Source organism: Nannobrachium achirus (genome assembly GCF_963921795.1).
Source record: "Nannobrachium achirus genome assembly, chromosome: 8".
Classification (NCBI taxonomy): Eukaryota; Metazoa; Chordata; class Actinopteri; order Myctophiformes; family Myctophidae; genus Nannobrachium; species Nannobrachium achirus.
In genome coordinates, this window is record NC_137817.1 from 8,836,579 (window position 1) to 8,852,748 (window position 16,170).

Sequence of the window (16,170 nt, forward strand, 5' to 3'; positions counted from 1 at the left end):
GACAGACAGACAGCCCGGCGGGTGACGGCTGCTAGCGGCGGCTGCCGGTGAAGCCCGGCGGGTGACGGCGGCTAGCGGCGGCTGCCGGTGAAGCCCGGCGGGTGACGGCGGCTAGCGGCGGCTGCCGGTGAAGCCCGGCGGGTCACCGGCGGCTGCCGGTGAAGCCCGGCGGGTGACGGCGGCTAGCGGCGGCTGCCGGTGAAGCCCGGCAGGTGACGGCTGCTAGCGGCGGCTGCCGGTGAAGCCCGGCAGGTGACGGCGGCTACGGCGGCTGCCGGTGTGGCCCGGCGGACCCGGTGGTCCACCAGCAGATCCGGAAGGTCAGCAAGCGACCACCAGAGAGAGCAGACATGACTGTTTTAATACTTCATTCATTTTTTTATACATAATTGACTATATGAGCACGTTGGTCCACTGCTGATCATGGTGCCTGCACTGAGAAAAATTTCTCTTCCCATTTACAAAAAAAAAATCTATGCAACCAATTGCATCACGGAATTATGTAAATTATACTAGAACATGTCTTGTATCAAATACTTAATTTGTTTAAGTAGTCAACTTATCTTCTCCCGTAAAATCTACGGCTGTAGATCTAAGGCAGTAAAATCTATTAGAATTATACAGTAAATTCTACAATGTTTGTCACAGTAAAATATACAAGGAATTTTAAGTATTGTCTGCATTCATAAACTCTACAAGGATTGTCCAGTAAAATCTACAAGTATAATACAATTCATTAATTTAATAAATAATAATATACATTTTAAAGAATAACTTATTTTTAAAATTGTAACTATGCCATTTCTGAAAATACTGTAAATGCTTATATTGTCCTATGAACACCACCAGCATGAGTCAGGTTTAATAACATTTATTCCTCATTGAATCTTCAGGACAGCTACAGTACAGTGCAGCGCTTCATTTCATATTACACAACAAAAAATTGTACATTTCATATTACACAACTAAAAATAGTACATTTAAGTGAAAATAGATGTTGAAATGTTGGAAGTACGGTGTGCACATGCCTGATGGGCCTACTCGTTGGAACTCAGTTACCAGAAGCCGTTGAAGTTCACATTCGAGGTCTTCCAGAAGATATTTCTAGAGCTGGATACAAAGAAGACTCCAAGGTGTATGATTTAAGTCCCAAATTAAAGGACTAGGCCAGCCCTCAGGGCTGGTTCCAAATATATTTAAGTGTTCTAAAGGTCAGTAGGGCCTAATTTTTTCATGGAGGCTAGATCCAACATTTCAACATCTATTTTCGCTTCAATGTAACAACTGTTTACAATGTGATTGCCCCTGCTCCATCAAAACCTGTGGTGCCCTCAAGTCACACTTGTCAAGGAAACATTCAACAAGTCAACTACCAAAGGCATTTGTTTCAAGTGTGAATATTGCAGTTCTACTCTTTCCAACGAGAAGGATTATTTCCAACATCTTGGAGTTCATCTTGAAAAAAAAGGAAACTGTGCGCTGTGTCTTCAAAGACTGTCATTATGAGACAAATGTTAAAGGAACCTTTGCATCACATAGGTCTAGAAATCACACAGCACATTCTTCAATTGACTTCCGTGCTGTAATTGTACACAAGTATCAGTCAAATATTACAGATAACATTGAAGAAGCACAATCTTGTGACACATGAAGTGAAGTATTAAAAGAAGAGGCTAGCCCTCAGGGCTTGCCACATCAGGGACGAAGAGGACCTCTGTTCCTTCGATGCCGATACCCGCCCAAGGCTTTGTCTCGACCATCGGTACCCCGGCTGACAAGATTTTCAGAACCATTTTAGCGATGGCCTCCTGGACCTCGACAGCATCGTTGTCATCAAATACCTGTGAAATAGAGACAACAGTGAGAATGTGCTAATATAAAGGAGCACTTGTCATCAGTTATCACTGTAATGGCATTTAAAGCACACTTAAACTTGGTAGAGGTTTAGAGGTTTTGGTTTTGAGTTAAGTTGCCCCAATGTATCTTGAGACGTGTTGTGAGATTGTAGAGCGACTATTTTCACTTATTTCAAATGTCTTTAAATAATAAAAAGTGACAAGAGCCAGGCCTGGGAGGTGAGCGAGCGTTGGCTTGTGCCTGGTGTCTGGATCTATCATGGTTAGCCAATAAGAGCTACATGCGACACTTCAGCCTAACCATAGGGCTCAGAAATCAAAGGAAAAAAAGTCATTTTGGGAGTGAACTACTCCTTTAACCCATTTAGGCTTAGAATTATTTAATGCTTTAACTATTGAAAAATAGCAGATCTACAAGCTCGCATGACGCCCAGTTTATGGTCAGGATGTCGTGTGCTGGTCAGTCAGACCTCAAAAGTAAGGGGAAAAAATAAATGTAAAAATGGGATATATTGGATAGATGTATAATATTGGATTTCTGACTGACAGGCCTTTACTTTGGCTTTACGTTACTTTAATGGTTGTGTTGGTGTACGCTAGGCTTCTACCTGTCTCTGGGAGACTGACTGGGTGGGGTGGTGTCCTGTCTCTGGGGACCACAGGGAGGGTGGTGGCATCAGCAATCTGTGTGAACAGAGTAAAATCATACATACTTCGTTAAACAACATGACATTTGGGCAAAGAGTTTTGAACACAGTAATGGTTCTCAAAGAGGATTCCCACTGAGGACTTTGTGGGTTCCTTTAGGGGGTCTAAATTGTTCCATACAAGTCTGTAACTCTGACAGTGTTCAAATGGAACCAAATGAACCCTAAAAGGTCCCTTTGGTTATATGCAACTTCAAAGCCTAAAAGCCAAACAGATGTAATTTCGTGACAGCCCTACATTAAAGTCAAACGGTTGTGTTAGTGTGTACTAGGCCTCTGTACCTGTCACACGGGACCACGGAGACCGACTGGCTTGGGTGGCGTGTCCTTTCTCTGCGGGGACCGCGGGGACCGATTGGGTGGGCGTCAGCAATCTGGGTGAATAGAGTAAAATCATACATACTTCATTAAACCTCATGACTGGCCATTCTGCGCAAAGAGTTGAGCACAAGGGTGAGAAAAGGGTGCACTAAACTAGGCGGGCTTCAAATGAAAAGGTTTGAGCACCACCAACATAGTATAGTCTCTCAAGAACAGACTAACTGAGCTCCATTTATGTTAAAAGGACCTTTTCTTTGACGATGGCTGGCCAGATTGCTGACATAGAAACATAGGTTTTTCAAAAAAACCTTAGAAAGATTCAAAAGACACATGGAATCGTGTCAAAATTCTAATTTTTACAATTTTTCAAAAATAGCAGATCTACAAGCTCGCAGTGTGGCACTCGGTGCCGCGCTGTGAGCTTGTATATCTGCTATTTTACAATAGTTAAAGCATAAAATAATGATACACAATAGAGACCCATGTTGAGCAACACAGGTGTTTCAATTTGTCTGAATAGCATAGAACTCGTGTTCTAAAATCTATGCCAATATCTATACCTGTGTTGGTCCTCAACATGGCCTGTGTAGGACTACAAATGCAACCCATGAATTAGTACATTTGAAGCCCATTGCCTACAAATATGCATGCCTCCCACACAGAGGTAAATCTAACTAAAATTCTGGGGTGTATTGTTCTAATAACTTGGGTCACACTATAATCCATGGGGTTTACTGTGTGTTTCTGTACAGTGGTTGTGTGATTATTATGGGATGCTGACATTATGTGCAGAGCACAGGCTAGACAAGGAAGTATATTGTTACAGGTCTGAGAGACTGAAGTTAGCGGTGCATGTTCTGACTGTCCAGTCCTTGCCACACACAACAGTTTATCTAGATATCATACACGTCCCAAATCTTTGGTTAAACTCACAGACCATTACATTCCACGAAGAAATCGTTTTTAAGACACGAAAAACACACCCACGCTGCGTGACATTATTGTCACACTTACATAACACAATGCATGGGATTTAGGCGCAAAAACTACAAACTAATTAACTTCCCTCGTCAAAAACAATTCAACGTTATACCCACAGCAAAACAATGGCATTTTGTCGACACTCGCGATGCTCTGTTTTAATTAAACAGTCACATTCCCCTGGATTCCCACTAGTTCTAAGTCAGCTGCTAGGCACCAGCCGAGGCAGCTCGCCGGGGCGCCCCCCGAGGGGAGCGGGTCCGCGGCGAGTACCGTATACAGCTGAGGAGATCCACGAATAGGGCCCGCCGACCGACGGCCTTCCCCGGGCAGGTTGTGCCGGCCGCGGCGGCGGCTCGCGGTGGCGGCGGTACCCCGAGAGGCACCGACCACCGCCACGAGACCACCACGCGACCGACCGCCTGCCCGGTTCCGAACCGCCGGCTCCTCCAGCCGCGGCCCGTGAAAATATTTGACTCGACTATACAAGCTACTGCCAGAACATGCCACCGCTGTTTTAAGAAAAAACAATCCTATAAACACTTGCGTGAACCTCAATCAAATGCAAAGCTTGTAAGCTAATTTAATTCTTACCTTGAAGTTATAAAACGCAGCTTTATCCGAGGCTCTCTGTCATGGCGACGCCGACGACTTGCTTCTCCTTTCTTCTCAGTTCAAACTTTTTGAAAGGGGCGTGTACTTCTTGCTATAGTTGCAGATCACATAAATTCTACAGATGTTCCTTGGCTGTAGAAATTAGTACGTTTTGATTGTTGAGTTTGGCTGTAAATATTACGTGATTGTATTAGTTGAATTTGTGTACTGAACAAGATTGGTTGGTTTAAAGTAAATAAAGCTATTTGAGGAATAAATGCACTTTTTCTTGTATTTTCAACAAGTGATATTTCACATAATACGGGACATATTTATGTAAACGAACAAACTTCATTTGTTATTGTAACTTTTAAAATATTTAATTATGTTACATCTACTGGACATCAGGATCATTTCTTTCAGTGTGCGTGTGTGCATGCATGCGTGCCTGCGTGCGTGTGTGTGTGTGTGGGGGGGGGGGGATAGGTTCGGCAACAGCGGCTGACGCAGCTCGATTGTCGGTCTGTCCGGCGTTGCCACGGATTAGGTATAATTGCCACGGCATAGGAATCATTGCCGCGGCTGTTGTCGGCAAGTCCGACGACGCCGCGGCAGACGCCGCTGCCGGGAAGTGTATTCGCTCCTTCTGGTCAGAGGAGGGAGACCAAGCACAACCCTAATTAGTTTGTTTTGGGCTGTTTGGAGCTTTAGCTTTAAGGCAGCTGGGGCGTCGCGATACCAGACAAGGACTCCGTAATCAATGAGGGGCCCAATAAGAGCACCTCCTAGTGTCTTTCGGGATTTAATATTGATCAGCGGGGCAACTCTTTGCAAGAAGCGAATTCGTTGATTGACTTTATTGATTACCTTGGTGGTAATTTTTTCACTGGATAGGTTAGCCTCCAGGATGCAACCCAGGTAGCAGATGTGTTTTTTTCTTTCTATCACAGTGTCACCTACTTTAATTGTGAAGTTCTCAACTATGTGATTGTGGTATAGTGCACAATATGTCATTTGTTGACCAAACCCACAATGCAATTTACTCACTTGTGAGAAGGCAGGCCATCTCTCCTGGAAGTCTTTGACATGCATCTGCTGGCTGATAATATCGTGTCGCCTATGTGTAAAGGTTCTGCACATCATGTCCTTAATGACTGTGCTGTTCTTCTTCTTTGATTCCTCGAGTAGTTGGTATCGGTAGAGCTCTTGTTGTTCCTTGCTGTCTCCTGTTGGATAGTTTGGGAGATACATCACTTCTCCTCTCTGTGCCTTCTTTATATTCTTTGCAGGTACCTTTCACAAGACTTCTTGTTCTTTAGAGTGTTGCAGGCAACCTCTGGAAATCCAAGAGCGCTGAGCTTTTTTCTGTAAATTAGCATCTTGTTCCTAGGAGTCTCCAAGCCAGCCATTACGAGATGTGTCTGTCAGACATGGGTGCTTTTTTATGAAATCCTCTGCAACTGCTTCTACTTGCAGGCCTGAGGGGTATAGTGTCTAGCAGTACATGTAGTCTGCCAAATTATCCCTAATTTCACGGCTGATCCGAGAACTGTTGAGCCGAGTACCTTTTGAGACGTATTCTTCATTGGCATTCTTCAGTACTGCCTCTGTTGCAATAGACAATAGAGAAAGGTGGAATGACGATTTCAAGTCCCTAACAGGGGATAGTATAATAGTGTCTCCCGATCCTGATGAGCCATCCGTCTGGTTATCCGACCCTGTATCAGAACTAGGGGATGGTATAAAAGGGTCTCCCGATCCAGATGCTCCATCTGTCTGGACAGCTGACCCTGTATCACTAGCACACGCATAGCTTGTACTCGCTAAGATGTCTAAGTTGTCTGGCAAAGTGAATTCATATGTTATTGATGGAGTGGATGAAACTCTGATTGTCCCCCTGTTTGCTATCTGATCAGTGGAATGGAGTGCAAAGAAATCACCGAAGCCTACATCCAAGTACTCCAGAGTGAAACACTCAGTGAGTCCAAACGTGTCCTTGACAGTCTCATGCAACTCTTCTACAGTGCTGGGTATTCCTGATGGCAGCGTAAGCTTCTCACTCCTGTGTTCTATTATAGCCTTCAAGGCAACCGAATCCATCTAGGCAAAACAGAAAGAAGGAAAAAAATGAAACATAAAAAAAAACAGGAAAAAAAATATTATTGTAGTTGTTGGACAGTCATTCTCCTCCCACCCCCACTCCTAAAATGGACAAATAATGTGACGCTTCAACGTAACCATGTGTCACCTAGTTCACCATGTTGTATCAGGGTCATTCTCCAAACTAAATGACCTAGAATGATCATCATACTTGCTGTAAATAATCAATCAATCAATTCAGAGGAAACTGAGGCAGAATGTGTCCGAGAGTCAGATTCAAACTCCAGTCCTCACAAGAAGCTATATGAATGAGTCTCTCACCTCCCTGTTGTTATTCATGCAGAACCATTAGTCCACATAGAAACCTAATTTGTATATGACCATATAAGGTAGAATCTGCTTTGGTGAAGGTCATATAGTGTTTATTATAGGCTATGTGATTGTTTTCAACAACATTATAATGTATCTTGTAAAACGGGTATGTGTGTGTTACAGTGTCTTTTAGATTTCAAAGTCCATACAATGAAACATCTGTGTGCAAAAACAATTGTGCATCTTCACTTGTGCTATTAATAGTCCACACGTTTCAGAAGTTAATCTATTCATAGTAATAATGTTCTCTCTAAACAAAGTAGATTAGACTTCCTTTATTTCCACCTATTATATAGGTTAGATGATTGTCCTCCTCCTTGAGGGCATTTAAGAGATATTATGATGATCACATCACCTAGGATGCAAATGGTGAACATCGACACATGTATTGAAATGCAAAGTCTGACCAGGTCTATGAAGAAGGATGACAGTGTTCTGCAACAAACAATAACAGTCCTGTACAGAAACCACATGCACCACTGTCTTTATAGCTACTAAACTCAACTGAACAAGATTGAACTTGCATTGCCAATTAGTTAAACATTTACAGGGGATATTACACAAGTACACGTCCAGATCTTAAGGAGTACTGAGTGTTCATTATAATATCATTTTAGAGATTGTAATAGTAATCCTTAAACAACTACAATATATGGTGGAGTTCTGGTGGTTGTGGGGACTGGACCTCCACTATTAACAGTAATAATAATTATTAATAGGTTGACTTGATTTCAAAGTCAGAGAGTCTGTGCAGTGATCTCTCATTTCTTATTGAGATTTCCAAGCCCAAGTTAATTGTCCATGTTTCAAAGACACATTTGAACTGTGCATCTTCCCTTGTGCTATTGATGTAGTCTGCACCTTTTGCGAGTTAGTCTAGTTATACATTTTAGTAATGATAACAAGCTTGATAGTACACTATTATTTTCTATTTTCAATGTGATTGTTAATTGACATCTTTACATCTTCAGTGTGTCTCTGCTCTCTTGTCAACCACACTATTGTTGTATTGTGTTGTATAAATTATACAAATGGATGTCACTTTTGTGTTATCATTTTACCACAACCTTTGCCTGTACTACATGTAGGCTACTGTTAATACTCATGTTATAGTATTTAATCAATCACTCATTCAAATTAATCAATCAATCAATCAATCATTCAAATCAGTTCCCTCTCTCTCTACACTCTTATATGAGTAAGGGAAAACATGTGCACAATTTCTCATATTGAGTCTTGATTTAATAGCTGTGATGTACTACAATGAAACACTATAAGCCCAATATAGCAAGCAATTGTCCTTCACCACACCATGTTATATTGTTCTGAAGGAATTAAGAGCAATCATATACAACTGAGGTTTCTATATGAACGTGAATGGCCTTGAATGTGTCTCAATGGCTCAGCTTGATTGATAGAGTTGTTTAACATATAAATGACAGCAGGGCTTGCCGAATTAATAGCAGTGAAAGTCAAAAATAGTGTGTGAAGTGGTCCCCATTATGATTTCCAAGTCCGTACAGTGATGTTTCTTAAAGCGATGTTTCTTAAAAGTGTTCATCTTAATCTGAAGTCAGCCCATTTCAATTGTAGTTGCTTTCACTGTCCATGTTAGATATTACCTGGTCTCCTCCCCATCACACAAGGGTTAATAATGAGAACATTTTGCATCCCACCTTAAGATCAACACTGTATTGGGGAACCCTGCTTTATGTTCTTTAGGATTAGATACTCCTCCTTTGACCCTGACAGTGTCTATTATTTTGGATTTCTACTGATTCCTGCATTAATATTTTGTGTTTTATAAAATTAAAGATGTGTTTCTATATTAGTCAGATACTCATTGTTGAATCCCGTTGACTATATTTCTTGGTATGTTATTTCCATAATGGATAGAGGCATGGTGTTATTATAGAGATTGGTTCATAGTTGAAGCAAACAAAGTACTTCTTCACATAATAGATTATTTTGTTATCACTTTGTAACCAGATGGAGGCGCTAAGCTCTCCTGTACATGTAACTGACAACGCCACTCTCAATTACAGGGTGAGAGACCCGGGTTTAAAGGTAAGTATTCAGTTTGAGTGAATAATACAAGTGGTTGGAAAAAAGTAACATTTATTCACAGGTTAGGAGAATTGTACAAAGTATTTCAGATCTGTTCAGAACACCAATATTACGCCATCCAGCAATCGGTCAACTAAAGAGTTTGATCAGATATTATAGTTGGGGTAAAACACTAATGGGCACATCCAATGTTCAGTGAACAAAACAGTGCCACCAAGTGGCTAGAAGAGTATTGCTGTGAGCTGCTTTAAAGTACTCTGGGGGGGTGGGTATACCACACACTAATCTGGGTTCCCAGAAGTTTTTCACTTTTTGGCCACTAGGGGCGCGGGGGGGGCTGCGGAGAAAATAACCACACACTAATTAACACAAAAGAATAGTAAAATCACAGCAAAAATGAATAAAACCTTAAAGTATGTAGAAAACAGTAAAGGCAAAACTGCACCCACTACACAGCACTGCAAACCCTTAGAGTAGCTCTGCAAGCCCTGCAATTATTTCTGCCTTATTAGCTGTACTAGTTTCAGTTCCCTTACGGTTTGGATGTGTAGCAATAATGTTGACCAAATGCAATAATCCGCTGCACTAGTTTCAGTTTCTTTGCTTCTTGGATGTGTTAACAATAAAGGTGACTATACGCAATATGCCAATAACTCAAACAGTAGCAGCATAGATAATAAAAACAATACAAAAAATAAAAGGTTAAAAGAACAGCGGCCTGACAGAAGGCATTCTGTAATAAAGCAAAACAAACACTGAATTAGTCTCACATGGGAACTGTGGTTTTGTTGATGTCTAGCTATACCCAGAATCAAATTCTGCATACCACTTGACATCACACAATATGATTACCAGCAACTGAAGTCTGTGTACTTTACAAAGTTTAATCCAAACATTAAAACATACCCAGTTAACAGACGTTCAGGGAATCCCAGAATGAGTGTTAAATGCTTGCGCCGTCGCCGCACGCACTGCACCGTCTGCGGGATAAGGAGGCATCGTGAGAACTAATTAATTTCATTCATAAAACAGTTGTGCTGTGTTGCAATGCTAAAGACGTGCCTACCTCCAGACGTGTGTAGCCACGCACAAACACACTCCCTGGACTGGCTCTGTCTGCTCGTCACACGTCTAACAAAGGAATAATATAAACGTAAGTACTCTGACAACTTTATGAGCCTTCACATTGCATTACTAGTACAGAGTTAAGCATACCGTTTGTTTCTTGTGTAAACGCACACACGGTCAAGAGGAGGACTCTGCTACAGCTCCCACATGGACGTCTAACAAAGAAAAAGGCAAACGTATTGTAAGTAACCTGGAGGAGGTCTATGGACAAGCTAAAAGCAGATACCACTAGCGCAATAGAACAAAGGCTCACCTTGACGCTGCGAATACAAACACCACCTGTTGTGCACCAGTGTGACGAGGAAGTGTGGCAACCTGGGCAAACGCATCCTAACGCTATGCCCGCCCATACGCTGTATATACTGAGCTGCATGGGTGGCGCAACTGAACGCACCTGCTTTCAGTCACACTGATTACATTCGCCCCTCCCAAATTGAATCGGCGTCCCGTCGATGTACCAACTAGAACACATAGTGGCCAACGTGGCCCTTGGTACTGGGACTGGCAGGCCCCTATTCTCCCCCACTGTGCTGGTGACCTATTGTCTGACGATATGGCAGCCGGTGTGGGTTTGGATGGAACCCAGCATTTCGTCGACTGCTACGGCGCAGGGCTGGGGAAGATGGTGATGACTCGCCTTCAGTCGATCCTGAGCTACTTCCCTGGTCTGGTACAGGGCTGCCAGGTTGCAGTGGACTCCCCTGATTCTCTGGTTCGGGTGTTCGGACACCTGGGTTTCTTCTCCCATCCTCCAGGACCAGAATCATTGACTCCTCAGAGTCACTTGTGGTAGTATTAACAGGGGCTGAGTCTTCGACCTCACATGTTGGACTTGTCTGCTGGGCTACACGTTCCTCCCTCTCTGGTGCCCGTCGTAGCTCGGTCCGATGCACTCGTCGGGTAGGACCCTCTTGGTGAGCAGGAACGATGGTGTAAACAGGGCCCTGGCCTTGAGGACGGTTCACCACCCGGTGAAGACAAGGATGCCAGAGGTCTTGGATCTTGTTCCTCCCTCTCACCTGGTGATTCCTCACATAAACAAGGTCGCCTTCTTCCAGTCCAGGATCATCCACTTGTTGATTATGCTTTTGGTTTCGTTTTTCAGCCTTGGTGCCTAGTTGTCGCCGGACATGATCATGTACTTCTCTTGCGGATTCCTGGTGTTTTCGTACCCATTCCTCCAGGGTCTCCTCAGCAGGATCCACGTTGTCTGCACCAAGGAGGAAGTCTATGGGGAGTTGTGGTTCTCTGCCAAACATGATGAAATGGGGTGCCATACCGGTAGTCTGATGGGCAGTAGTGTTGTAGGAATATGTTACTTGAGACAAATACTGAGGCCAGTGTCTCTTTTTCTCTGGTGGTAGGGTACGGAGGAGGTCATGGAGCGTACGGTTGAAACGTTCACACTGCCCGTTGCCTTCAGGGTGGTAAGGGGTGGTTCTGGTTTTCTTTATGCCATAGGTGTCGCACAGCTGCTTTATTATCTTGCTCTCGAAGTTCCGCCCCTGATCGGAATGGAGACGACTGGGGACCCCGAACAGGTGGAACCATTGTTTTACAAGCACCTCTGCCACTGTGCTCGCCCGCTGGTCTCTTGTTGGTATAGCTTGAGTAAACTTAGAAAACACGTCGGTTAGTACTAAAACATTTTCTCTTCCATCGCTGGCTGGTTCAAGGACTGTGAAGTCCAGAGCGAGGAGCTCGTTAGGTCGGGATGCCTGCAAACTTCCCCTATATGTTCGGACTCTAGGACCCGCCTTTGCTACTCCGGACTTCTCCGGTAAAGCACACCACCTTTCTCCACCAAACGTCCCCACTGGCGAAGTAGTTCTCTGCTCTCCTGGCTCAGTTGTTCACGTTCCTCTCGTCCAGGGGTCCGTCCCTCCTGCCAGTACTTCAACACCGGACTAATAACTGGATCTTGCTTCTGTAGAGAAGACAATTCAAGTTGTGAAAGGCCCGGCATCGCAGCAATCTCGTGAACACGAGTTTCTTGGAAGTCACGAGAGTCAAACTGTGGCTGGTGTAGAGCTGGGGAAGCTTCCATCCCATTAGTGAACCGATCCAGGTACTGCCTGGATAAAGCATCCGTATTTCCATTTGTACGTCCTGGGCGATATTCCAAGGAATAATCAAAAGATGCTAACTGAGATGCCCATCTCTGTTCAAGTGCCCCAAGCTTGGCTGTCTGGAGGTGTCGGAGAGGGTTGTTATCTGTAAAAACCGTTACTTTGCTGCCTAGGAGGTACTCTGGAATTTCTCCGTAATGGCCCACTTGAGCGCAAGAAATTCTAACTTCATGGAGCTATAATTCTCCATGTTCCTCTCTGTCGGTTTAAGGCCCCGACTGGCAAAGGCAATTGGCCTACGCTTTCCCTCGTGGTCTTGTGACAGTATGGCACCGAGTCCACCATGGCTGGCATCGATCTCAAGGATGAAAGGCTTTTTGAAATCGGCGTATGCAAGGACTGGAGCTGTAGTCAAACCTTCTCTCAGAGCAAGAAACGCCTGTTCACAGGGGTCGTCCCAATGTGATGACAAGGGGGTCTTCGGGGTCTTACCCTTCTTGTTGGATCCAGTCAACCTCGCCACCAGCTGATGGAGGGGGGCCGCTAACCTAGCAAAGCCCTCCACAAATCTTCTATAATAAGAAGCGAACCCAAGAAAAGAACGTAACTCTGCCAAGTGTGAAGGCCGCCTCCAATCACGCACTGCAGCCAATTTTTCTGGGTCTGTGGCTACCCCTTGTTCAGAGACTACATGACCAAGGTATTTGACTTGCTTTTGGAAGAAGTGACATTTAGACAGCTTCGCTTTCAAACCCTGTTGGTCAAGACGGGAAAAGACTTCTTCCAACCGTTGCAAGTGTTGATGGACTGTAGACGAGAACACAATGATGTCATCAAGATATAGTAAGACCGACTGGAAGCGCTGGTCTCCAAACATACGCTCCATTAAGCGCTGGAAAGTTCCGGGTGCATTACATAAGCCGAAAGGCATACGGTTGAACTCGAAAAGTCCAAAAGGGGTACAGAATGCCGTTTTAGCCCGGTCTGCTTCAGCCATTGGCACTTGGTTGTAACCACTCGCCAAATCTAGTGTAGAAAACCACTTCGCTCCCGTTAAGGCATCAAGGGACTCTTCAATCCTTGGCAGTGGATATGCATCCTTCCGGGTCTTGGCGTTCAGCTGCCTGTAGTCAACGCACATACGCAAACTCCCTCCCTTCTTAGCCACCAGCACAATGGGGGATGAATAAGGGCTGCAGCTCTCTCTGACGACTTGGCTTTCGAGTAACTGCTTAATATGTGCTCTGACTGCCTCATACTGCGTGGGGGGAATGCGGCGATAAGGTTGACGCACTGGTGCTTCGTCTAAGAGTGGAATCTCATGCATAATGAGGTTGGTGCATCCTAAATCTCCCTCACCTTTAGCAAATACGTGTTTGTATTTAGTCAGTAAACGTTTAGCATCCACCTTATCAGCAGGGGTGAGACCAAGAAATTCAAGCTGCTCAATATCAATGGAAGCATTACCGTCTAATTCTATAGCTTGCTCTGACACATAGGCTGTACATTCTTGGGTGGCAGCATCAATAGACAGTTCTATATTGGGGGAATTACCCGCTACAATCTCGCCGCTCTCTACCACCTGCACAGTACCTATTACTCTACGAGGTACAAGCCATACATCAGACTGACCTACATTGGTGACCGGTGCATAGAGGGTACCTCTCTCCGCATGGACTAAAGCCGGAGAGACGAGCAAACCCTCTGGGAGACACCCATCCAAAGGACCAAGGGGTTCAAGCAAAAACGCCATAGGTGGAACCTGGGGACAAGTGACAGGAACCATTGACAATGTTCCAGCAGCAACACATATGGGACGTTTGCCTTGCACCCTAACTTTAAATGCTGATGATGCACTTACAATGGCCTCGACTTTTTCACAGTGGCGAAGGGCCCGCTTCCATGCCACGGCTGCCGACTGCACAGCAGAGCTCTCGAATAGGTTGGTGCCATGCTGCTGGAATAGCTCCCGGTAACAGTCAATAATGATATTCATGCCCAAGATGCCAGGCGTGGCTTTCTTACGACTGGTTAGAACACCCTCCGGTGGATCTTTTACAATCAATATGCCCCGACTAGATAAACATGTATCGAGTACCTTTACATCAAGCTCAATATACCCTAGATACGGTATATCCAACCCATTAGCTGCCTTGAGACCTAGCCACCTACAATCCTGTAGTTCACGTTTTGACAAGTGTGCAAAATGCTCACGAAAGCAGCTTTCTGTAATGGTGGTGACCATAGACCCAGTGTCCAACAAACAAGGCACCTCTATGCCACCCATGGCCACCATTACCACAGAACAAGGCCCAATCAACTTGCGAATGATTTCTTGATGTTCAGTATTGGAGTCTGAAAAGCCCCCTCCCAGCATTTGACTCTGAATGCTGGAGGGTTCTAGTTTCCCGACGGAGTGATCTGTGCAGATGCAGTATTGGCTTGTGGTGGCGAGGTCTCTTGGGTACAATATCGAGCAATGTGACCTGGCTGCGCACACTTAAGACAAATGGGTTGGCCATCAGGGGCTCTTTGGAATCTGCTAACCCTGGAGAATGACAATTTGCCTCTACTTGCATTCATATTAGAATTTAGAGTTTGTGTAATCAAATCGAGTTGAGCTTGTTGCTTAACAAACATGCTCTTTAACTCAGCCAAATCAGATTGACCTACCCCAACAGCTTCACTGGTGGCCGTGGCCTGAGCTTCGCATGTTTGTGGGATGGGGCGTACATACTTTTCTTTTGAGGGCTGACCCTCCTCAACCCATCGGACCGCCTCTCTGCGAATGGCTAGTAGGGTCAATTCTCCATTTTGCCTTACCAAGGTCTTTAACACTTGGGGAGCCAAACTCGTTCAGGGACGAGATTTGGCCACTAGATGTCACCCTGCCACAGGAAGTTATATCGTCGAGGGACGAGTCAACAAATAGTTAACTTTTCGAGACCGCAGCTTCCCTTTGCATGCCCTGAATCCATTACGTCACCCAGCCAGGGCAGGAAGCCCCCTGTCTCTCCCCACACGGAAGGATTTTACATGGCTTTAGATTCTACTTTGAAACATAAGAACGGCTTTTTCTCAGAATGAGGTAAAAACAGCCCCATGGAGGCAGAGAGCTGATTGTTTTCACGGCGACACTTTACCGCGAATTTACCGCGATTTTTTTACCTCGAGTTTCGCGAGCGTTTGTAAACAGATGGAGTACCTCCTCAATCTTCTCTGGACACGCACGTGCACACGCACGAAGCTTGCGGGGCTCATCAAAACATAACGTAAGTCAATGGTGGCACCAGCAACAGCTATAAATGTTATAAACCTTGGCCGCCCATGTGTTAATTGTCTGCGCAGCATATGGTCCCGAACATTTTCACAGAACTGGTCTCGCAGCAAAATCGATGAATTGGACATAGCTTGAGGGTTACATAATTGCACTCTTTCCATTAATGACATAAGGGCATGGGAGAAATCCTGCAATGATTCTCCTTCTTTCTGTCTTCTGTCAAAGAATTTTTGTTGTAAGGACACATAGGATTTCGAACATCCATACAGCTCTTTTAAGATGGCAATGATCTGATTAGCATCTTCCTTAACTCTGTTTTCTCTAAATTTTATTTCAGTACGTGCCGCACCCTCTAGATGGTCATAAACAAACAGTGCTTTGTCAGACGCTGACATATGTCTTGCCCTTAAGCAACTCTCCACTTCCTCTACCCACTCATCCACTGTTAGGGACCCAGTCAATAAAGAACCTGAAAACCTAGGGCATTTTCGTCCCCTAGGTAGGTAAACTGTTTCCCTTCTTTGTGGTGGTGTCGGTACCTCATCAGTAGAGTGAGAGTCAGATGCTCGGCTCGACAATGTCACTGTTTCGGCCCGACCTAACAGTCTCTGATTCTCAGCTCGGAGCTGTGCCAACTCCTCCCGTAGTTGGAGCATTTCTTCCTCCATGACGACTGTTCCGGAGAAACTGTCAGA

The 16,170-nt window shown here is 44.6% G+C and overlaps 1 protein-coding gene across 1 annotated transcript; it reads right to left on the bottom strand.

The window, feature by feature from the left end:
- Positions 1–855: 855 nt before the first annotated feature.
- On the bottom strand, positions 856–6,559 carry LOC308289483 (uncharacterized protein; the record flags this gene model as incomplete). Its single annotated transcript, XM_080731171.1, has 6 exons — positions 856–1,841; positions 2,465–2,540; positions 2,846–2,937; positions 4,460–4,495; positions 5,507–5,685; positions 6,400–6,559. The coding sequence occupies 6 exons, from the start codon at positions 6,557–6,559 to the stop codon at positions 1,674–1,676; spliced, it is 711 nt and encodes a 236-aa protein (XP_080587297.1). The 3' UTR covers positions 856–1,673.
- Between the last annotated feature and the right edge of the window lie 9,611 nt (positions 6,560–16,170).